The sequence below is a fragment of the Nycticebus coucang genome, chromosome 8 (genome assembly GCF_027406575.1).
Source record: "Nycticebus coucang isolate mNycCou1 chromosome 8, mNycCou1.pri, whole genome shotgun sequence".
NCBI classification, from domain to species: Eukaryota; Metazoa; Chordata; class Mammalia; order Primates; family Lorisidae; genus Nycticebus; species Nycticebus coucang.
In genome coordinates, this window is record NC_069787.1 from 103,423,032 (window position 1) to 103,449,081 (window position 26,050).

Below are 26,050 nucleotides of genomic sequence, written 5' to 3' on the forward strand. Positions count from 1 at the left end.
GAAATGATGGAAACAATGAAGGAAACTGCTAATAAAGTGGAAAATAACCAAAAGGAAATCCAAAAACAGAATCAAATAAGAGATGAACGATATGAAGAATATAAAAAGGATATAGCAGAGCTGAAGGAACTGAAACAGTCAATTAGGGAACTTAAAGATGCTATGGAAAGTATCAGCAACAGGTTAGACCATGCAGAAGAAAGAATTTCAGAGGTAGAAGACAAAGTTCTTGAGATAACTCAGATAGTAAAAGAGGCAGAAAAGAAGAGAGAGAAAGCAGAATGTTCACTGTCAGAATTATGGGACTTTATGAAGCGTTCCAACATACGAGTTATAAGAATTCCAGAAGGGGAAGAAGAATGCCCCAGAGGAATGGAAGCCATACTAGAGAATATTATAAAAGAAAATTTCCCAAATATCACCAAAGATTCTGACACACTGCTTTCAGAGGGATATCGGGCCCCAGGTCGCCTCAACTCTAACCAAGCTTCTCCAAGACACATTGTGATGAACCTGTCCAAAGTCAAGACAAAAGAAAAGATTCTGCAAGCTGCTAGGAGTAAGCGCCAGTTGACCTACAGGGGCAAATCCATCAGAGTGACCGCAGACTTCTCCAATGAAACTTTCCAAGCAAGAAGACAATGGTCATCTACCTTTAATCTACTTAAACAGAACAATTTCCAGCCCAGAATTCTCTACCCTGCTAAGCTAAGCTTAAAAATTGACGGAGAAATCAAATCATTTACGGATATACAAACATTTGAGGAAATTCGCCACAATAAGACCAGCTCTACAGGAAATACTTCAACGTGTTCTGCACACTGACCACCACAATGGATCAGCAGCAAAGTAAGAACTCAGAAATTAAAGGACAGAACCTAACCTCCACACTGATGCAAAAGATAAAACTGAGCAATGGACTCTCACAAAATAAGACGAATAGAATACTACCACACTTATCAATTATCTCAATAAATGTTAATGGCTTGAATTCCCCACTGAAGAGACATAGATTGGCTGACTGGATTATAAAACACAAGCCATCCATTTGCTGTCTGCATGAAACACACCTGGCTTCAAAAGACAAATTAAAGCTCCGAGTCAAGGGTTGGACGACAATTTTTCAGGCAAATGGAATTCAGAAGAAAACAGGAGTTGCAATCTTATTTTCAGGTACATGTGGATTTAAAACAACTAAAGTCAAAAAAGACAAAGATGGTCACTTTATATTGGTCAAGGGAAAAATACAACAAGAAGACGTTTCAATTATGCACCCAATTTAAATGCTCCCAGATTCTTGAAACAGACCTTACTCACTCTGAGCAATATGATATCTGATAATACCATCATAACAGGGGACTTTAACACTCCTCTTACAGAGCTGGACACATCCTCTAAACAGAAATTAAACAAAGATGTAAGAGATTTAAATGAGACCCTAGAACAACTGTGCTTGATAGACGCATATAGAACACTCCATCCCAAAGATACAGAATACACATTCTTCTCATAACCCCATGGAACATTCTCCAAAATTGATCATATCCTGGGACACAAAACAAATTTTACCTTGTATCTTCTCAGACCATAAGGCACTAAAGGTGGAACTCAACTCTAACAAAAAATGCTCGACCCCACACAAAGGCATGGAAATGAAACAATCTTCTGTTGAATAACAGATGGGTGCAGGAAGAAATAAAACAGGAAATCATTAACTTCTTTGAGCATAACAACAATGAAGACACAAGCTACCAAAACCTGTGGGATACTGCAAAAGCAGTTTTGAGAGGAAAATTCATCGCCTTAGATGCCTACATTCGACAAACAGAAAGAGAGCGCACCAACAATCTCACAAGCCATCTTATGGAATTGGAAAAAGAAGAACAATCTAAGCCTAAACTCAGTAGAAGAAAAGAAATATCCAAAATGAAATCAGAGATAAATGAAACTGAAAACAAAAGAATCATTCAGAAAATTGATGAAACAAGGAGTTGGTTTTTTGAAAAAATAAATAAAATACATAAACCATTGGCCAGACTAACAAGGAATAGAAAAGTAAAATCTCTAGAAACCTCAATCAGAAATGATAAAGGGGAAATAACAACTGATCCCACAGTGATACAAGAGATCATCTCTGAATACTACCAAAAACTCTATGCCCAGACAATGTGAAGGAAATGGAGAAATATTTGGAATCACACCCTCTCCCTAGACTCAGCCAGGAAGAAATAGAGCTCCCGAACAGACCAATTTCAAGCACTGAGATCAAAGAAACAATAAAAAATCTTCCAACCAAAAAATGCCCTGGTCCAGATGGCTTCACTCCAGAATTCTATCAAACCTTCAAGGAGGAGCTTATTCCTGTACTGCAGAAATTATTCCAAAAAAATTGAGGAAGAAGGAATCTTCCCCAACACATTCTATGAAGCAAACATCACCCTGATACCAAAACCAGGAAAAGACCCAAACAAAAAGGAGAATTTCGGACCAATCTCACTCATGAATATAGATGCAAAAATTCTCAACAAAATTCTAGTGAATAGAATACAGCTTATCATCAAAAAAGTCATTCATCATGATCAAGTAGGCTTCATCCCAGGAATGCAAGGCTGGTTTAACATACGCAAGTCTATAAACGTTATCCACCATATTAACAAAGGCAAAAATCACATGATCCTCTCAACAGATGCAGAAAAACCATTTGATAAAATCCAGCATCCTTTTCTAATTAGAACACTGAAGAGTATAGGCATAGGTGGCACATTTCTAAAACTGATTGAAGCTATCTATGACAAACCCACAGCCAATATTTTACTGAATGGAGTGAAACTGAAAGCTTTTCCTCTTAGAACTAGAACCAGACAAGGTTGTCCTCTGTCACCTTTACTATTCAACATAGTGCTGGAAGTTCTAGCCAATACTATTAGGCAAGACAAGGAAATAAAGGGAATCCAAATGGGAGCAGAGGAGGTCAAACTCTCCCTCTTTGCTGATGACATGATCTTATACTTAGAGAACCCCAAAGACTCAACCACAAGACTCCTAGAAGTCATCAAAAAATACAGTAATGTTTCAGGATATAAAATCAATGTCCACAAGTCAGTAGCCTTTGTATACAACAGTAACAGTCAAGATGAGAAGCTAATTAAGGACACAACTCCCTTCACCATAGTTTCAAAGAAAATGAAATACCTAGGAATATACCTAACAAAGGAGGTGAAGGACCTCTATAAAGAAAACTATGAAATCCTCAGAAAGGAAATAGCAGAGGATATTAACAAATGGAAGAACATACCATGCTCATGGATGGGAAGAATCAACATTATTAAAATGTCTATACTTCCCAAAGCAATCTACCTATTCAATGCCATTCCTATCAAAAGACCAACATCGTACTTTCAAGATTTGGAAAAAATGATTCTGCGTTTTGTATGGAACCGGAAAAAAACCCGTATAGCTAAGGCAGTTCTTAGTAATAAAAATAAAGCTGGGGGCATCAGCATACCAGATTTTAGTCTGTACTACAAAGCCATAGTGGTCAAGACAGCATGGTACTGGCATAAAAACAGAGACATAGACACTTGGAATCAAATTGAAAACCAAGAAATGAAACTAACATCTTACAACCACCTAATCTTCGATAAACCAAACAAGAACATACCTTGGGGGAAAGACTCCCTATTCAATAAATGGTGTTGGGAGAACTGGATGTCTACATGTAAAAGACTGAAACTGGACCCACACCTTTCCCCACTCACAAAAATTGATTCAAGATGGATAAAGGACTTAAACTTAAGGCATGAAACAGTAAACATCCTCAAAGAAAGCATAGGAAAAACACTGGAAGATATTGGCCTGGGGAAAGACTTCATGAAGAAGAATGCCATGGCAATTGCAACAACAACAAAAATAAACAAATGGGACTTCATTAAACTGAAAAGCTTCTGTACAGCTAAGGAGACAATAACCAAAGCAAAGAGACAACCTACACAATGGGAAAGGATATTTGCATATTTTCAGTCAGACAAAAGCTTGATAACTAGGATCTATAGAGAACTCAAATTAATCCACATGTAAAAAGCCAACAATCCCATATATCAATGGGCAAGAGACATGAATAGAACTTTCTCTAAAGATGACAGACAAATGGCTAACAAATACATGAAAAAATGTTCATCATCTCTATATATTAGAGAAATGCAAATCAAAACAACCCTGAGATATCATCTAACCCCGGTGAGAATGGCCCACATCACAAAATCTCAAAACTGCAGATGCTGGCATGGATGTGGAGAGAAGGGAACACTTTTACACTGCTGGTGGGACCGCAAACTAGTACAACCTTTCTGGAAGGAAGTATGGAGAAACCTCAAAGCACTCAAGCTAGACCTCCCATTTGATCCTGCAATCCCATTACTGGGTATCTACCCAGAAGGAAAAAAATCCTTTTATTATAAGGACACTTGTACTAGACTGTTTACTGCAGCTCAATTTACAATCGCCAAAATGTGGAAACAGCCTAAATGCCCACCAACCCAGGAATGGATTAACAAGCTGTGGTATATGTATACCATGGAATACTATTCAGCCATTAAAAAAAATGGAGACTTTACATCCTTCGTATTAACCTGGATGGACGTGGAAGACATTATTCTTAGTAAAGCATCACAAGAATGGAGAAGCATGAATCCTATGTACTCAATTTTGATATGAGGACAATTAATGACAATTAAGGTTATGGGGGGGAGCAGAAAGAGGGACGGAGGGAGGGGGGTGGGGCCTTGGTGTGTGTCACACTCTATGGGGGCAAGACATGATTGCAAGAGGGACTTTACCTAACAATTGCAATCAGTGTAACCTGGCTTATTGTACCCTCAATGAATCCCCAACAATAAAAAAAAAAAAAAAGAAGGAAAATCTACTAAAAGAGATCTTGTTTGAATTAAAAGGAAGAATATTAAAACTGGAATAAGTGGCAGCCTACAGCATGACATGAATTTAGTTCACTATAAATCCAATTTTAAAAAAACAGTGAAAATATAAAGCTGCTCAAGAGAGTATTTCTGTTAATAATAGGAATGGTGACTGATAATAGCATGAGAAGCAAAAGTTTGCCACATATTCTACATTAGAATACTCTCTAATGTCCCAAATAATTCTCTCATAGTTTGTCTCATTGTCTCTCACTTTCTCTTACTCTCCCTTATAATCTCTCTCTCTCTCCACACACACACACAGAGTAGGACGGCGGCTCCACGTAATATAATTTCAGGAAATTCTGTGTTAAATAGAGTTAAACAGGTTTTTCTTCATTAAGATTTTTAAGAACCTTAAATAAGATAATGTGCCTTGATAATCTCTGAGACAGGTATTACATGCAGAGCAGCTTAGATTTCTTTGACCTCCAAACCATTTTTTTTTATTAAAGCATTTAATAGAACTAGCATTTCACATAACAGAGAATTGCTAGAGATACATTTATAAATTTGAAAATTTAAGGTCTTCAGTAAACGTCAAGAATCATGTTCTTCGTCATATATAGAACTACTAATTTTCTTATCCTTATCAGTCATTAGTCATTAATCAATACTATTCCACATAACATAACCAAATCCTTGAAGATCATCTTTTTTTTTTTTTTTAGCTGGGGCTGGGTTTGAACCCGCCACCTCTGGCATATGGGTCCAGCGGCCTACCCCTTTGAGCCACAGGTGCCGCTCTGAAGATCATTAATACTAGAATTAGTAACATGGATTGTCATATGGATAAAAAATAGTAGATCTTCTCTTACACTGAATCAAAACAAAACTTGAAATAATCAACACATCATGTAAAAGTACAAGAAGACAATTTGTATAAAGACTGAAATGCCATACCTCATCAAATTCTTCAGTCATTTTTCTGATGATTTCTGCATTTTGCATATTTCGAAACATCTCTATTCTCACAGTACCTGTGGAATAATAGATTTTAATGTTAATCTTTTCTAATTGCATGCTTAACATTAAATCTGACCACTGTTTGAAAAGTTACACACATGGTTGAATTTCTCTTTCCTCCTCATTGTGTCATCTATTTTAAAGGGACTTCTTAGGTACTTCAAAGTTCTTTAGACATTAAAAAACTCTGAATCCGTAAATAAGACAAGTATAAACAAAAGTACTCAGAGAAATGTCAAGGACGTAGAAGACAAAGACACAGAACATTGAATTTATTATGGAGAGGACATATTAATTTAAATATACAGTAGCTATCTAGACATATAGCTGACTGCCTTAGTCTAAAAACTTCCAAGAATAAAGAATTTATTTCTCACATAGCTCTTTCTGATACTTTTTATTATCAGAATATTTTTCTGCAAATTAAAACAAAATGTCCATTAATCTAATAATTTTTTTTTTTTTTTTGAGACAGAGTCTCACTATGTTGCTCTCAGTAGAGTGCCGTAATGTCACAGCTCACAGCTCAAACTCTTGGGCTTAAGCCAGTGGTTCTCAAACCTCCTAATGCCACAACCCTTTAATATAGTTCCTTATGTTGTGGTGACTGGGGACCATAATATGAGGAACTGTATTAAAGGGTGGCGGCATTAGGAAGGTTGAGAACCACAGGCTTAAACGATTCTCTTGCGTCAGCCTCCCAAGTAGCTGGGACTACAGATGCCCTCCACAATGCCCAGCTATTTTTTTGTTGCAGTTGTCATTGTTGTTTAGCAGGCCCAGGCCAGGTTCCAACCTGCCCGCCTTAGTGTATGTGGCTGGGTCGTAATAATGGGCTATGGGCGCTGAGCCCTAATAACACATTTTAGTTAAATGTTTTTTCTGAACATGAAAAGTTGCTTAGTAACTTATACATAATTATCATCAGTCAAAAAAAGTTACACTTTGTCATCTTGTTCTTCATACTACTTTTATCACAGCTAGTTTATTTTTTATCAAATATGTTCACATAAATTTTGTCAATTATATAATGATTTTTTAAGAACTTGCATTAAAAATCTAGAAAAACTAAAATAAAGTTTGAAAAAATCAAACTTGAGTATAGAGAATCCTGGAATAATAATTAAGTAAGGTTCAGTTTCACCTATAAAAATGTAAAATGTTCAAGTTTAAAATTACAGGAATAAGATTCAATGAATCATTGGGAAAATAATTACTTTATAACCTACAATCGGCTCCTTGCTGTGCTTAACAGCTCCAATTCATATACCATATAGGAATACAAAAGAAGAAGGTCTTTGATAGGTACTTTCAGCACGGAATAGTAGAACAGCTATGGAAAGTCACAGAAGTATAGTTTTCATTCAGAGTCACTAGAAAAACTATACTGGCATATCTAATACATTAAACTTAATTCAACTTAATATTTACTAAGGTTAAAATGAAAAAGTGATACCTGCCCTTGTAATGAGAACCATGTGCACACACAATTTAGTTGCTTGATATATATATTGCACTTCTTCATTTTCAGGCAGGACCCTAAATTCATTGAGTATCAACAATAGGTATTCCCTAAATCCAACTATAAACATAGAACTGTCCAGGTTGGGAGATGTAGGAAAAGAAAAAATACTGTTAAAGATTTCTTCTCAAGCATGTAACTTCTTAAACAAAATGAGAAGATTTTATATTTTTAATGTTAAAAACAATATTGAAAATTAGTTGTTTTGGCTTGGCACCCACAGCACAGTGGTTATCGCACCAGCCACATGCACAGAGGCTGGTGGGTTCGAGCCTGACCAGGACCAGCTAAACAACAATGACAACTGCAACAAGAAAACAGCCAGGTGTTGCGGCGGGTGCTTATAGTCCTAGCTACTTGGCAAGCTGAGGCAAGAGAATCACTTAAGCCCAGGAGTTTGAGGTTGCTGTGAGCTGTGACGTCACAGCACTCTACTGAGGGTGATATAGTGAGACTCTTTCTCAAAAAAAAAAAATAAAAAATAAAAAAGTAGCTAGACGTTGAAGTGGTCGCCTGCAGTCCCAGCTACTCAGGAGGCTGAGGCAAGGGAATCGCTTGAGCCCAAGAATTTGAGGTTGCTGTGAGCTGTGACACTACTGCATATCACGGAGGGCAAGAAAGTGAGATTCTGTATTAAAAAAAAAAAAAGAAAGAAAATAGGTTGTTTACATACTATAATACAGCCTTTAAATTGAGAGCATCTTAAAAAATTAAGTAAGAAATATATTTTTAATTGCTAATCTTAAATTATCTATAGCAAAAGTTAACTTTCTGGCAAAGATTCTTATAATTACCTAAATTAAATAAAACTATTTAACTATAGAAACCAATGGTATTTAACCATGTTTGAGTAATGAACTATTCTGTCAATGTGAAAGAGATTCCCATAGATTAAAACCATATAATTATAGGGATTATTTCACAGCACCCTTGATAAGTATTACATTCATATGCATTAAACAAGTAAAGGTAAAATTAAGATTTTTAAAATATTAAACGAAAGAAGGACTTGTTCCTGTTCATATATACACACACAAATTTAATTGACTATAGTACTCCAAGAGAAGATATGGTTAAAAATCAGCTTTCCTTAAAGGGTTAATATAGGAATTATAAAAAGTATTCAAAGACCCAGAAATGCATATGTTTGATCTGTTCTGTCTATAATACCCTAACATAATGATAACAAGGCCTATGCACAATATACTAGTAAGTCAATATCATCGTATTCCTCTGTGATAACAGATTTTTTTCATTCTATTCTTTGTAAAACATTTGATCATTATATCAATTCCTAAGCACTGTATTCTCCAGGAGTATTCCATCACAACTTATTTGGAGTTTTTTTTTTTTCTTGGAGACAGAGTCTCACTGCCTCGCCCTCGGTACAGTGCCAGGGTATCACAGCTCACAGCAACCTCAAACTCTTGGGCTTAAGCAATTCTCTTGCCTCAGCCCTAGTAGCTGGGACTACAGCACCCACCACAATGCCTGGCTATGTTTTGCTGTTGCAGTTGTTTAGCTGGCCTGGGCAGGGTTTGAAGCTGCCATCCTCGGTGTAAGTGGCTGGCGCCGTAACCACTGTGCTACGGGCGCCAAGCCTATTTTGATACCTTTCATTTACTTTCACTCATTTACGTGATATAGGTAATTTCCAAAGTTTTGTCCAATATATTCTTCTTTATTCCATTCTTAAATTTTCTAACCTGGAAATATTATATGACAGCCTCCCTTTAGTTTGCCCACAAAAGGAAAGTTTGGCAGGGACTACCACTTATTAATCTTTGAATTCTCCCAATCCCACGAAACATGCCTAATATCCTCAGCTCCCCTCTATTTCTTTCCTTTAAGAAAGCTGTCTTAGGAAAAGATTTTTTCTTTCTTAAAGGAAAAAAATCAAAAGAAAAAAAATTTTCTGTAACTCAAGACTAATACAAAAATAAAGAGCTAATGCTAATCTCAGTTCTCCTTTGCATTTTAGGTGCTTAAAATTGCTTATTTCTAATAGAAGTTTACCCTAAGATTATGGTTAAATATGATTAAATAAAGGCACATTAAAGATAGGAAATAATCCAGATTCACAGAAACATAAATATCTGAAAAAAAGAGAATGGAAAAAAATAGAGAACTATACTCCTAAGCATTGACAAGTTATCTGTGAAAATCCCGAAAGAATAACCTACTAACATATATAATTTATATTAAAACATAAAGGTTGTTTGATCAGGATAGTACTTCTGACAGGATAGTACTTCTAATGAAGATAAAGGAAGAATTCTAAAATTGTCATTTCTAACTAGGAGTAATTCCATAATTACAAGTAATATCAAAAAGCTATCATCAAGTTCTTGACAATTTAAATTATGTTAAATTGCCAATGAAAGCATAATTTCGTACAACCTCCATGGTATACAGTTTGGCAGATGTCTACCAAAATAATAAATTTATATACCCTTTGACCCTCAGATTGTACTTGTAGCAAAATATCCATAAACTAACATATGTGCAAAATAATACAACAGAACTCCCATAGTTGGCCGCATTCCTACATTGATCACCTCCTTAAGTGAACGTTATTTTCATACACCAGACACAGACCACATCTACATATCAGTACAATAGACCTAGTTTGTAAACTTACATTGACCACCTCCATATGTTGACCAGTTAAGTATCCCTTAGGTGGTCAACTTACAGAGGTTCTACTGCATATGTACTAGGTTATCCCCTGAAGCACTGTTTGCAACAGTAAAAATGACAGAAAACTCATATACCCATAAATAATGATCTGATGAAATAAAAGAGGTGATAATAATGATGATGGTGGTGGCAGCTAACATTTGGAGGCTTGCTATCTGCCAGGCACTGAAGTTAACACATTTAATCTTCACAACAATCCTATGAAAGATATGTTATTTCTCCCATTTTAAGCTGAGAAAACACACATCTAGAATTTTAGGAAACTAGCAAAAGGAGTTTCCCAGTAGCGGATTCATGGCTTACATGCAGGCAGAATGGCTGCTATTAACTATTATTCTTTATTAACCGATGAAAACAGCTGTCAAATAATAAAGCTATCTATGATTGATAAGGAAAGATTGTAGGATATATCCATACACAAAGAAGAAGAGATACTGGTATTTATGTGGATGAACATGCATTAAAATATTCCTGGAAAAGAACACAAGTATCCAGCAAAATGGTTGGCTCTGGCAAAGTAAAATGTGTAGTTGAGGATTTAGGGACATAAGGGAGTTTTGTTATATTGTTTACTCATTGCATTTTTGAAATTTAAACAATATGAAGATATTAATCAACCAAAATAAGGAATAAATACAACTCAAATAAAAAATGAAATGTGAAAAACTAAACTGAAAGATACTGCTCTTAAACCTTTCTTACCAAGCATTGGTGTAGTCACTATCAAAATGTGATAGGCAAGAATAATTGACACAAGTTTACAATTATTTTTTATTTTTCTTACCTCCTGTCATGAGATACAAAAGATGGAATTTAAAAGCAGCACAAACATAACACAGGAAAACACATCCTTGCATAATTATCAATATGGACAATAATAAAAAGATACTATAATTGTAGTAGCAGTAATTACAACACACAGTGGACAGTTTCAGAAGTAAAGCAACCTAGAGTAGTTTAAAATCTTTAGAATCAGACATGATACGGTTTATTCTCATCTCAATCTGTTGCTAGACATAGGTCACTGAAAAAGTCACCTGATCTGTATAAAAATCAAATTTCTAATTTTTAATGTAATAACACCACAGCAGAACAGATGTTGCTTTATTCAATGCTGTAATTCGTAGTGCCTGGAACATTACTTAGTACATGGCAGGCATTCAAAAACTGTCCGCTGGACACATAAATAAAAGAAGAATTAAATAAAAAACATAAAATATTTGGCACTGCACCAGTAGTATATAACATACTCAGTTTTAGGCTCTCCTACTTTGGGCATTCAGTTTTTATGGATAATCCTGCCCATTTTAGAAGCTAAAAGTTCTGATTGCTAACTTGACTTCTATTGGAAGCCAGATTCCTGCATATGTATGCTTCCAGGTTAATACTGCTTGGTGAATGAGACTACTTCTTTTATCTCAGTACCAGGAAAAGTCATTCCAATGGCTTTCTAATCACCCAGACCTATATCCTCCACCCCAGAGTAGAAAATATCAGGGCCAACAGCACTAAAATATTCCTGTCCAACCTTCCTGTTACACACCACAAAATAAGTTAGGAAAATGAAGTTTTTGTCAAAAAGTCAAGAAGGAACTTGCAAATTGTCTTACCCCCCAAATATATGAACCACACAGTGTAGAGAACTTTTCACCCTACTCTCTCTCCTAAGTCTTTTTAAATTCTCTCCCTCCTCTATATTACGATGTCAGCCAAAAGAGGAACTGTAGCCTTCTTTGCAGCCTTCCAACTAGGTCCAGAAGCAGGTAGAAGATTGAAGGTAAACAGAACTTTATGTAGCAGCAAAACAATTTATATGAATACAACAAAATCCCCATTTAAGCCCATTTATAGCTTTTAATGACACAACATTCTGGCTCACTCAAAATTACTGAAGGCTGGGTATGGTTGAAATACACTAATGTTGTCTAACATACTTAGCAAAGAGCCTTTCAAACCAGTAGATGCTTTCCACATAACTGTTTCATGCATGAATCAGCTTTTAATTTTAAGGCTTTAAAAAAAAATTTTTTTGGGGGGGGGGTGGTGACAGAGTCTCACTTTCTTGCCTTGGTAGAGTGTTATGGTATCATAGCTCATAGCAACCTCAAATTCTTGGGCTAAAGCGATTCTCGTCTCAGTCTCCCAGGTAGCTGGGATTACAGGCACCCGCCACAACACCTGGCTTTTTTTTAGAGATGGGGTCTCGCTCTGGCTCAGTCTGTGAGCTCAGGCAATCCACCTGCCTCGGCCTCCCAGAGTGCTAGGATTACAGGTGTGAGCCATCATGCTTGGCCTTAAAGCTTTAATTTTAAAGAGTGGATTATCTTAAATAAAATCTAATCTGGTGCACCAGAGATAATCCAGGCATATGACAAGACAATTTTTGGTAGTTTCATTTTCTCTTATTAGCCTGATAGAGAGCAAACTGTAAATCAAAATAAAATGAAGAACTATTAAAAAAAGTAAGGATGAGTTGGTAGAAAAAATCTGAGTTAGAAAAAGAAGAAATGCTGAGGAAACTAAAACGGAGAAGCATTTTCTAAATACACACCTGCATACCGGAAATGTAAGACTTGACACTTACCTAGTAATGTGGTGATTACATGTGAGAGTCTTTTTCAAGATTTGAGCAGGGAGGCTGGGGGAAAGGTAGAGAAAGGGACAGAAACTTCGGCTGCACTTCAATGAGCATTTAAAGATTGATCACAAATATCTTGGGATGCATGCAATCTGTCTAGTTAATACATAAAAAAATGAAAAAAATTACCTAGGTTATTAAATATAAAGACAAATTTTTGAAACTTAAAAATGTTTAAGAATGCCTTAACAACAGAAGTTGCTGTGATTACATCTCCACCGATAAGTTTGTCTCTAAATGGTAGCCTGAACTTTGTAACATTCCTTGGAAAAAACTAATGTATTTCTTCCTTTCTAAACACAAAGATAAGTAAAACAAACATCAAACAAAATGCTCAAAAAAATCACATATTTGCGCATAACAGGTGAGTATCATTTAACCCATCTTTTAAGACTGCACAGGATGCATGCCATCTACATAAAAAATAGATAAACTTATTAAATATACAGATAACAAATTTTGGGGACTTTATACCTTTTGTATTAAGCTAGATAAAGTTGAAACAGTCTTCTTAGTAAAGTATCACAAGAATGGAAAGGCAAGTATCCAGCGTACTCAATACTAATATGAAGCCAGTAGACAAACTAATACATGCCCACACAAGAGAAAAAAAACTCATTTCAATTCAAGTTGGGGGGAGGAAGAAAGAAGGGGAGGGAAGGGAAAAGGAGAGGAGGGGAAGGGGATTGGTGTGCTCCCACGGAATGGGCACAACACTGTAAAGGTATGTGGCACACTTCCTGGGTATAGGACATAACTACAACAGGGATTTTACCTAACAAATGCAAAATTGTAACCTAATTGTTTGTACCTTCATATCTATCTGAAATTAAAAAAAAGAAAAGATATCAAATTTTGGAGCTTGACTGAGCCAAGCTTGTGTAATCTAAAGCCAAAACAAGTACCATCCTAGAGCTTTGTACTCTTTCAAAAAACTGCAAAGTATTTTCACCAAATCTTCAGCAACTAACTATTAAAATACCCACGTCTTTAGTGCTTATGTTGTTCATATAAGAATTAGAAGAAATAATGGTAAGGAGGGTGGCACCTGTGGTTCAGTGGGTAGAGCACCGGCCCCATATACTAAGGGTGGCGGGTTTGAACCCAGCCCTAGGCAAACTGCAACAAAAAAATAGCTGGGCATTCTGACGGACACCTGGGTCCCAGCTACTTGGGAGGCTATGGCAAGAGAATCACCTAAGCCCACGATTTGAGGTTGCTGTGAGCTGTGATGCTACAGTACTCTACTGAAGACAATAAAGTGAGACAAATGAAAGAAAGAGAGAGAGAGAAAGAGAGAAAGAACTAAATAAATAATGGTAAGGAAAACAAATTTATTTCAAAAAATGTCTGTTGGCTACCTCATTACTACTATGTGTTTTTTCTCATTTTTGGGGTGGCACTCAATTGAAAAAGTTCTAAACTTTGTAGATGACAACATCCTGTTGCAACAAAGTCAGATAAACATACAAACACTCTCACTAATTGTAGGCATGCATGGCTTCAGTTTGATGGCAGTGTGTGGCTTCCACAGTGTTATCTTTCAAGCACAGACAGTGAAAGTGACACCATCAGACATTACATATGCTGGTGGTGACTTACCGAGGCAGCAATTACCAATAATATTTCAACCTACCATTGCAACATCAGGCGTTTAATGTCATTTAGAAGCCCAGTAAACATGCTTGTTTGAGTAAGGGTACTTTTATAACTCAGTAGCACCCCATACATCGCACTCCAGGCTTTACTTCAGGCCCTCCACCTCACGTTGTGCTGGCAGCCAAGATATAGAAAACCCCAAATCTTGCTTTCTACTTTTCTTTCAATTAATTTTCACAATAAAAGAAAATATAGTTCCTTATCATTTTTTTTTTTTAAGAGATAGAGTCACCCTTGGTAGAGTGCTGTGGCATCACAGCTCACAGCAACCTCCAGCTCGTGGGCTTAGATGATTCTCTTGCCCCAGACTCCAGAGAACCTAGGACTACAGGTGCCTGCCACAACACCTAGCTATTTTTTGTTTGCAGTTTGGCAGGGGCCGAGTTTGAACCTGCCACCCGCGGTATATAGGGCCGGCACCCTACTCACTAAACAGGTGCCACCCCTCCTCATCTATTTTTTTTTTTGTAGAGAGAGTCTCACTTTACCACCCTCGGTAGAGTGCCATGATGTCACAGGACTCACAGCAACCTCCAGCTCTTGGGCTTCCGCAATTCTCCTGCCTCAGCCTCCCAAGCAGCTGGGACTACAGGCGCCCGCCACAATGCCTGGCTATTTTTTTGTTGCAGTTCAGCCGGGGCTGGGTTTGAACCGCCGCCCTCGGTATATGGGGCCGGCGCCCTACTCACTGAGCCACAGGCGCCACCCCCTTATGTATTTTTTTAATCCCAACATGGCTTCTATATCATCTCAAAAGAAAATAGAACCCCTCCCATGGAAAAAATATTACAGATGATGGGAAGATTGTTCAATGAAAAGTAGATACATGACTACTTTTTTTTTTTTTTAATGTTGGGGATTCATTGAGGGTACAAGAAACCAGGTTACACTAATTGCATTTGTTAGGCAAAGTCCCTCTTGCAATCGTGTCTTGCCCCCAAAAGGTGTGGCACACACCAAGGTCCTACCTGATGACTACTTTTTTATTGAGGCAAATAGTAAGGCAGCCTGCTTAATCTGAAAGAAGTTTCCAAAGACTATAATTTGAAAAGGCATTATATTCAAAAACATGCTGCCAAATTCAATATGTATAAAGGATTGTGTCATAAGGACCAAACAGTGAAACTGAAATGAAGTCTGTCTTCTCAAGAAAAAAAAAAATTTTAAGAAAGTTACAACTCAGATGGATTCTACTATAAAAGCTAGATATATGGTAGCATATTTGTTATTTTATTTTATTTTATTTTGAGACAGAGCCTCAAGCTGTCGCCCTGGGAGGAGTGCTGTGGCATCACAGCTCACAGCAACCTCCAACTCCTGGGCTCAAGCGACTCTCGTGCCTCCGCCTCCCAAGTAGCTGGGACTACAGGCACCCACCACATTGCCCAGCTATTTTTTGGTTGTGGCCATCATTGTTGTTTGGCGGGCCAGGCTGGATTTGAACCCGCCAGCTCAGGTGTATGTGGCTGGCTCCTTAGCCGCTTGAGCCACAGGCGCTGAGCTGTGGTAGCATATTTAATAGAATAAAATCAAAACACTTTACTGCTGGTGAGTTTATCAAGTAATGTATGGAAAGCATGGCAGATACAATTTGCCCTGAAAAAGGGAAATATTTCTAAAATCAATTTCTCCCACTAGACTATAGGCAGGTAATTCAAAGAAACTGGAAAATCTACTGAAAGAAGTTTGGGGAGTAAAGCGGCTAATTTTTAATTTTATGCTTTGATAATGGATGACAATGCTGATGCTACAAATATGGCTCAACTTGCCATTTATATTAGAGGTATTAATGATGAATATGTCACTGAAGAAATGGCTTCCTTGGAGCCATTAAAAGACATAAATCCAGAGATTTATATGAAGTAGTAAAAAATATATTAAAGCTACTTTCTTTGTCCATTGTCAACATATCTGGTATAGTTTTACTGAGTTGGCAATCTTAGGTAAAAGAGAGGGACTTGTAAAATTAAAAGAAGATGATGCAACTGGCACCCCAAACTCACATTTGATGCAGTATCATTGCACAGTACATCAAGAAAATTGCTTTAAAAATGGAAAATGTCATGCAAATCCTTATTAAGATTGTGAATTTCATAAGAGCCAAGAGACTGACTTGTCACCAATTCCAGGAATTCCTTAAGAAATACTGATGCTGGTTATGGTGACATCATTTACTTTCAGAAGTAAGATGGCTACCTTGAAGCCAAATATTGGAAAGATTTTAGGATTTGCAATATGTTATCAAGCCATTTATGGTATCAAAAACCAATTTTATGCCGAAGAAAACTAGCTTACAGATTTAGCATTTTTAGTGATTTTAACCACTCATTTAAATGAGTTAAACATGTGTCTTAAAGGTGACAAGGGACTTATCAATAGGTTTTGGACCATAACAGTGTTGCAAATGAAACTGAAATTATGGCAAACTCAAATTAAGGCAAACAGTTTTATACATTGCAACAAGTTGGCTACACACAGTCCTATAAAAGTGAAAAATATGCAGCCTTGCTTTTCAGTTTGATACAAAAATTCGAAAATAGATTTTAAGATTTCTGAGAAAATAGTAATTCGATGAATTTGTGATTACATTTTTAGTCTACATCAGTATGTTACTGTCAATTTTCAAATGGAAAGAACAGAGTTGCAATCTGCCATTCAACTTAAAGAAAAATTTGATCACATCTCTTTACTGGACTTTTCTAGATCTTATCTTCCCAGAGATAAATACCCTTGCTTCACAATCATGCCTTATTCATTTCATCAATTTTTGGTAGCACCTATATTTGCTAACAACTATTTTCAAGAATGAAATACATTAAGAGTAAAATTATAACCAAAATATTTGATAAGCACCTTGAGAAATCACTGAGAATTGCAATACTTCCATCGAACCTGATATTGATGCATTACTTTCTCAAATATAATGCCAAATATCCTCCTAGTTTTATGTTGCCCTCTCTTCTTTTACTTTTATAATAAAATATATCAAAAACCCAGATATTTTATTACTTAGATATGTACGTTTTCTATATTAGTCTGTATTAGTGATCACAAACTGGGGACCTGCTTGATAATTTTAAATGACTCTCTGAACAGGCCTCTGCATAATTAGATTATGTGAGGATTTCTTTGCTTAACTATAGTGGTGGATACCACAAAAATTATGTGTGGACCTTTTTTGTTGCTCATCAACTTTCACTGTATTTATGTATTTAGTATGTGGCCCAAGACAACTCCTCTTCTTCCACTGTGACCCAGAGAAGCCAAAAGATGGGACACCCTAATATACAGAGAGCCAGATTTCATTTCTAAATGGCAGGTGTGGGAGAGAGTATGTGTATAAGAGAAGGTGCCCACAATGTTACATGGATCCGTAAATCACAGAGCTAAAAATGTTATCTATCGAATATCTTATTTATAGATAGCATTGTATAATTGACTCAAATTATACAATTTAAGATTTAACTCTTTCTTTTTATTTCTTTACTTTTTTTGTTGTTGTCCTTTTTGAGACAGTTTCTCACCCTATGCCCCTGAGCAGAGTGAAGTGGGCGTGGTAGCTCACTGCAACCTCAGACTCGGGCTGCGGGCACCCCACTGCCTCAGCCCCACTGCCTCAGCCTCCAGAAGCCGCTGGGATTAACAGGCGCTGGCCACGGTGCCCAGCAGGGTTTTTTCATTTTCTTCATGAGTCAGAGTCTCACTGTTGCTCAGGCTAGTCTCAAACTCCTGAGCTCAAGGAATTCTCCCTCCTCAGCCTCCCACAGTGCTGGGATTACAAAGATTTAACTCTTTCTGATCTGAAGGTCCAATATAACGATTTTCCTGTTCTGCTCTGATGTTTTAACATTTAGATGAAATAAAGAATTTCCTTGAAAAATCTAGATTTTTGAACTAATAAAACACTGGATTAGTTCTAAACTAATTAAAGAAAGTGAATCGAAAGCTGAAAACTGGTCAAACATAAATTTCAGGCCCAAATTCCTTCAATTCTATCAAACATTCTGAAAAGAACTAATTCCAAACTCAGATACTCTTCCAGAAAACAGAAAAAGAGGATATTGTTCATAATTCATTTTGTGAAGTCAGCAAAGCCTTGATAATAAAACCGTAAGATAGGATATAAAAGTCCTAAATAAGATATATTAGCAAACCAAAACTAGTGATAATTTTAAAAATACATCATGAACAAGTTAAATTCATTCCAGTAATGTAGATAAAATTCAACATTAAAAGACCAATAGTAGCCATATTTTACTACAAACCTAAGACTGTTCTAAAAAATAATGTCTATTTTTAAAATCTTCTCCTTAATAATGAGCTTTTTGTAAATGGTAAAAATGCAAAAATAAATTTAATAGATGTGTAAGACTTTTTCACACACACTCCCAAATACTATAAAACAGTGTGTGTGGCAGGGAAGACCTAAATAAGTGGAGAGATTTATACAATGATCATTAATTGGAAGACCTGATTTTACCCAAAAGGCAAACTCATCCCCTATTTATGTACAGCAGTAGCTGTCAACCTTTGTCCTTCCCTGTCAACCACCTTTTACATAAACAATGAAAGTAGTGATAAAGGGCACTTAGTGGTACAAGGCAGGGATGTTGCTAAATATCCTACAATGCAGGATTTTCCCACAACAAAGTTTATTGATGAAATTTAACAAATAATAAAATATATATAAAAAAATGTGAAAGCCATTTAAGTTCCAAGTCAATAAACTTTAAAATCTAACAGACCAACTGCCAGAATAGAGAACCCAGAAAATGAGTCTTCTGTAAAAGGATGCTTGATATATGTGAATGATGTCATTATACAATAGTAAAGAACCAAAAAACTCACACTTAAATTTGAGAAAACTTAAAAATTAAAACCTTATATTCATTCATTCTTTCTTTTTTAAAATAACTTTTGGACGATTTAATTATAAAATCTGTTCCCTCCAACTAAGGAACCAAACACACCAAAGGTATCTTATGTTTCAGTTCAAACCACACAGCACAAATTCACTTCACAGGTCTCTGATTGTTAAATGCACTTACTCCTGGCACTTCTAAGACCTCATCATTTACCAACAGGTCGGAACCCTGCCAGGGAATCAGAGAATACTTTTAGATCATCCAATATTTCACTCACTACCCTCAGGACAGTTTCTTTTCTATCTGTGGTCTAGTTCTTAGATACACTATAATTTCTCCTTCCTAGGACACTTAAGGAACAGTTTCATTTTCATGATGTACAAGGGCTTTAGGTAGAGTAGTACCACAGGGTTCCTGGAAATCAAAACCAAAATCTCTACTTGGCTGGGTTAAGCTCCCTATTAAACTTGGCAACTGACACTCCCCTAGTAGAATTCTGGGGGCAAACATGGTGGCCAGGCATACCACAAAGGAAGTGCCCATCCACAGACATAAGTCACAGAGGGTGAGCTCTCTACCAACCTCCTCCAAATCACATGACATGAGATTGCAGCAAACCCCCGCACCCCACCTTTTCACAATAGGAAAATTTCTCAGCTAGATTATAGCAACTTGATAAAGTTGGATTCTCGTAATTCTCAGCCACACTCCACAAGAGGTACATCAAGTTTTATATAAGCTATCATGGATTTCCAGAAGGTTCCTCAAGGCAATCTTGCCAAGTGTCTCGCCAATATTTTGGGTGATGACCATGACCTCTTGGCCCTACCTGACCAGTCCAGCCTCACACTTGGTGATGACAAGGTGCCCAGCAATGGGCTCCTTGTCCCTCTAGTGGTAGAATTCCTACAAGTGGGATGGGTTGTGAAGAAAGGCCTGTGGGGTCAGAAGGTCCTGAACCTATCATTTTCTCCAATAACCTATAGCTCCTCTGAACATTGGAATCCACTTTCAGCACTAACACCAGCCCCCAAAATGATGACTACGTACTCTGCCTTTGCATAAACCTTTTGAAAATCTGCCATACTTGAACTTAACTAACCATCAGGCAAAGCTTAGTTTGTGTGGATGCTGGAGGCTTCAAGCAACAATACAGCTGGGAAAATGATAGGCAGGAAATAATTTGGAGAGGTTGTATAAAATTTTCATTGTAATTTTTTTTATTCATTCATTCATTCATCGATTCATTCTTTTTTGAGACAGAGTCTCATTCTGTTGCTCTAGGTAGAGTGCCATGCCATAATACCTCACAGCAACCTCAAATTCTTGGACTCAAGAGATCCTCATGCCTCAGTTTTTCTACTTTAAGTAGAGATGGGTTTTCACTCTTGCTAAGGCTGGACCCAAACTCCAGACCTCAGGTGATCTACCTGCCCTGGCCTCCCAGAGTATTATTACAAGCGTCAGCCATGGCACCCAGCCTATTTTCATCATTTTTTGAGACAGAGTATCACTCTGCTGCCATGACTAGAGTGTCATGGTGTCACAGTCCACAGGAACCTCAAACTTTTGGGCTCAAGCAATCCTCTTGCCCCAGCCTCCTAAAGTAGCTAGAACTACAGGTGCCTACCACCACACCTGGCTAATTTTTCTACTTTCAGTAGAGACGGGGTCTGGCTCTTAGGCTGGTCTTAAATTCCAGAGCTCAAGCAATCCACCTGCCATAGCCTCTAAGAGTGCTAGGGTTATAGGTGAGAGCTACCATGCCTGGCCATCTTTGCAATTTTAACAATTAAGGTAACGAACCTCACTTCCTGCCTCGTCCTGGTCTCTCAGCTGCTCATTCATTCTTTCAACAAATATTACAGGTACTACAATATATACCAGACAAAAATCACTACCTTCAAGGAATAATTTATCAAAAAGGAAAGGAAAAATATAAAAAGTACAAAGCTGCAGGATAGGCGAATATAGTTGTTATATCTATCTATCCATCTATCTAGCTATCTATAGGTGTGTGTATATATATGTAAAATCAACAAAGGCATCTAACACTGAAAAAAAATACTCCTACAGACCAATAACCAACATCCCAGTAGTGTAGTTCATACAAAGGAAGGTCAAAATGGCTAACTGATATGTGAAAAATTACTCAATGTTAACAGTAATCACCTAAATAAAAATTAAAGCCCCAATGTGATACTTATAATCCTAACCAACAAGATAAAACTAAAAAAGAGATAATAGTGGTCTGAAAGTGTGTCCGTAGTTTGTCACCAAGTTTGAGAACTTGCCACCATGCACTTAAGTTGGCAGCACTATACAAACAACTCGGTAGGTTTCAGAATGTTGTTATATCCGTGTCTCTCTCAGAGCTGTGTTAGCAATGACATATGTCTTGCTGAGTAATGTTCATTATTATTGTGTGTTTTTCTGTGCTGCCTATAGAATATTGAACCTTAAAGCAGAGCAACAAACAAACATTTGTAAATTTCTTTTAAACTTGGCTAGAGTGGAAGTGAAATCTGGAATATGTTAGTCCAATTTTATGGAGAAGAAAATGGCAGTGTACAAATGGCTTAAAGGTTTTTCTGAGGGTATAGAAAATGTCATTGATAAAGAGAGGTCACTAACAAGCAGAAATAATGAAAACACTGCAAAATTCATTGAATTATGAATCAAAATCACTGGGTTACTGTGAGGAGCTTTGCAGACCAAATAAACATCGATAGAAAAAACAGGAAAAATTTTTTTTTGTAGAGACAGAATCTCACTTTATGGCCCTCGGTAGAGTGCCGTGGCCTCACACAGCTCACAGAAACCTCCAACTCCTGGGCTTAAGCGATTCTCTTGCCTCAGCCTCCCAAGTAGCTGGGACTACAGGCGCCTGCCACAACGCCCAGCTATTTTTTGGTTGCAGTTCAGCAGGGGCCGGGTTTGAACCCACCACCCTCGGCATATGGGGCCAGCGCCTTACCGACTGAGCCACAGGCGCCGCCCAAAACAGGAAAATCTTAATGAAAATCTTGGCCAATAATTCATGGCTCTTGCATCATGACAACTCACATGACACTGTATGTGAGGGAGATTTTAGCCAGTAAACAAACCTTATTGGAACACCCTCCCTACTCACCTGATCTAGGTATACAGTGCCTTTTTCTTTACCCAAAGATAAAGGAAATACTGAAAAGAAGACATTTTGATGAAATTCAGACATCAAGTATAATACAACAACAGCTCTAATGGCCATTCCAGAAAAAGATAAACAAATTTGCTTTAAAGGCTGGCCTAGATGCTAGTGTCTGTGCATAGCTTTCCAAGGTAACAAAAGGTCAGGACCTCACTGATAATCAGCAAAGAGGTATATAGTACTTTTATTAGGATGAGTTCACAAACTTAAGTCTCCAACCTTGTATATGAGAGCAAAGATGTTAAGCTATCAGAATTTTGTGACATTCCTTGACTGAAATATAAAAAGTCACTACAACCACTTTAGAAAAGTTTGGCATTATCTAAAAGTACTACATCTCTTTTAATTGAGAAACTTGCCTTAAACTAGATCCTGGGTGTCCAGCCTATAGCCTGTGGGCCATATTTTGATTATTTGAGGACCATTTTGCTTATCTGTGTTGTCAGACATAATGAAAAATACACATGGATCTTTCTTGGCTCACCAGCTTTCATTAGTGTTTTTGTCTTTAATGTGTAGCCCAAGGCAACTCTTATTAGTTCAATTTTTGGCAGAGAAGAAAAAAGTTTGGATACCCTGGAACAAGAGCATCTTATGCAGAGAAACCAAGTGAACACATACAAAAGACATTTTACAGAAAAATTGTTCATATTATCCAAAAGATGGAAATAAAGCAACATTCTTGCATAGCAGGAAGTAGAAATAAATTGGTATATTCGTATAATAGATATTTTATAGCAGTTCCCACCGGGGCCATTTTGACTCTCAGGGAACATTTGACAAAGTCTACAGACATATTTGGTTGTCAAAACTGGAGCAGGTGAGGAAAGAAATGTGATACTGGCACCTAATGGGTATAAGTTCAAGTTGCTGCTGAATGTTCTGACATGGGCAACGGTACCACAACAAAGAACTGTCTACATCAGAGCAATTAAAATAACTGAACTAGAATACAGACAACATAGATAATCTCATAAACATAATATTTAAGCCGAAGAAATAAAACAAAAGGGCACATACAGTTAATCATCTGAGAAAGGAAAGCAAGCAAAACTAAACTACATACTCTCTGTAGTAAGATTAGATCCATTAATGGTAAGACCATAAAGAAAAGCAAGGAAATACTTACTGCAAAATCAAGGCAGTGCTTCTCTCTGTTGGAGGTAGAAATGGTTATGCTACTATACAAAAGAGAAAGAAAAGAATCTACTGATGTCCTAACAATATTCTGTTCCTTGACCTGAACATCAATACCATTAGGAAAAACAGAATATTATCTAGTCTATATAAGACATATTCTGTGTAATCTTCATAACACATAAAAAATATAATCAAAAAGCATTTTAGAAAAATACTTATGAACTGTACATGTAAGGACAAAAGAAAGAATTCATTAAAATAGATTCCTAGATGCAGAGCAAGATGGTGGACTAAAGACATCTTAGCAGCCACTTGAGATGAGATGGAAAGAGAGGATTCCAGCCACTTCTGGCTAGGGTGTCCTGCCCAAAGCATCATTCCAGGAGCACAATGAATCAGCATGGGACTCCAGGAAACAATGGTCAGGAGCAGGAGAAGACTGGCAGAGAAGGTAAGTGCCTAGGTGCAAGGCAGAGGCCAGGGGGCCTCCAGCAAAAGGGCTATAAATAGACAGGGATCTGTCCAATGGGTTTTTATTTATTTATTTATTTTTGGCTGTGATGGCTCTCTTTGAGCAGCCTTGAGAGGGCTTAAGCAATAAAATGATGTTGAACAGTGCCCAGGGGCTATGATTAAACCACGGGCACGGTTGAGCTCTCATTGCTTCAGCTGCCACCAGAGCACTGCCACTGTGATAGGACATTCACAGGCCAGGTTATTTATTATAATAATAAATTTTTTTTTCCTTAGTTCTGTTCGTTCTGTTTTGTTGTATTTTAATTTTTTTCCTTTTTCCTTTCTCCAATAACAAGGGTTCCATTTTTGCTATGGTATTTCTGCCGACTTTATTCTTTTCTTTTTCTCTTTTCATAGATTTTTCTTTTCCTTTTTTTTTTTTTTTGTTGAGACAGAGTCTCACTATGTCATCCTCGGTAGAGTGCCATGGCATCACAGCTCATAGCAACCTCAAACTCTTGGGCTTAAGTGATTCTTTTGCTTCAGCCTCCCAAGTAGCTGGGACTACAGGTACCCACCACAACACCCGGCCATTTTTTGTGGCAGTTGTCATTGTTGTTTACCTGGCCTGGGCCAGGTTCATGCCCGCCAGCCTTCTGTGTATGTGGCTGACCATTGTGCTACGGGCACTGAGCCCACAGAGTTTTCCTAATTTCATCCCTCAACACATAAATTTCTTAAACAACTAAGATATCCCTTTTTTGTATCATATACAATTTTATTTTTAATTTTCTTTATCTAAATTTATTATTGTTTTCTGATTATCTTTTATTCTTTTTCATCCTATATTCTCTTTATGGGAAAGCGTCTCACTTTGAGGCCAGGGCTAGGGTGCCATGGCATTGGCCTAGATCAAAGAGGCCATAAGCCCATGGTCTAAGGTGTCAAGCTTTGATCTTTGGAAGAACGATACTGGTAGAGCCCCACTAAAACGTACTGATTTTTTTCTGTATTTGGTGGAGGTGGGACCTTGCTTTTGCTTAGGCTGAGAAAAAGCACCTAACGTGAAGGGAACCATCCAACGTGGCCACCTAGAGTCCTGGAATTGAGAAAGTGGGGCAAAACATACTGCCAAACATAACTATTACCCCTGTCTCTTTCTGTCTTTCTTCTATCCCTTTTTTCAGTTTTTTCATTGTATCCCTTTCTTTTTCTTTCTTTTCTCCCTTCTTGTTCTTTTCTCTTCCTTTTGGCTGTATACCAAAAGGACACTTCAACACCCAAGCACAAAAACAATGTGAATTAAAAACAAGCAGGAAGTGAGAGGAAAAAGTGGAGGAAGGAAGTGAACAAGAAGAAACCACACATGCAGAGGAATCAACAGAAAAATTCTGGAAACATAAAAAAATCACAACACATCAACTGCTCCAAGGGATCACCAGGTAGCTACCACATAGGATTCCCACCTATGAAGAAATTATGTAACTGACAGAAGAGAATTTAAACTTTGGATGGTAAAAGTAATGAAGGGAACTAAAAGTAAAGGGAAAATAACCAAAAGGAAATCCAAAAACTGACACAAATAATGAACAAAAGACATGAAGTGTAGAACACAAATGTTTTAATGCTGTAATTAGGTAAATGAGGTGAAGACTATGTTGATTAGTAGGATGTAAGCACTCCAATTTGTACAAATAATCAACACAGTGAATCTCATAATGGCATAACGGCATTCATGATCTATGTACAAATGACTTAATTAAAAACATAAATAAAATGAAAAGGAGACACTGACATTAGAAGTCCCAGTGGAAGAGCAATATTCTTAGGATTAAACCCACCTATAGGATCTAACAGGATAAGTAACACAGATCCTGGACAACTGACAAAATGCCAGGAGCAAGGTCTCAGAGATTTGGCTTGAAAAGTATTTCGTGGAGA

At 37.1% G+C, this 26,050-nt stretch overlaps 1 protein-coding gene across 3 annotated transcripts in view; it reads right to left on the reverse strand.

Annotated features, from left to right (window-relative positions):
* Window positions 1-26,050, reverse strand: part of STAG1 (stromal antigen 1) — a 411,299-nt gene that overhangs the window by 192,212 nt on the left and 193,037 nt on the right. For all 3 annotated transcript variants that reach the window (XM_053598524.1, XM_053598525.1, XM_053598526.1), the window contains one exon: window positions 5,877-5,953. In XM_053598524.1, coding sequence (XP_053454499.1) covers window positions 5,877-5,953 — 77 coding nt within the window. The remainder of the gene's footprint in view (window positions 1-5,876; window positions 5,954-26,050) is intronic.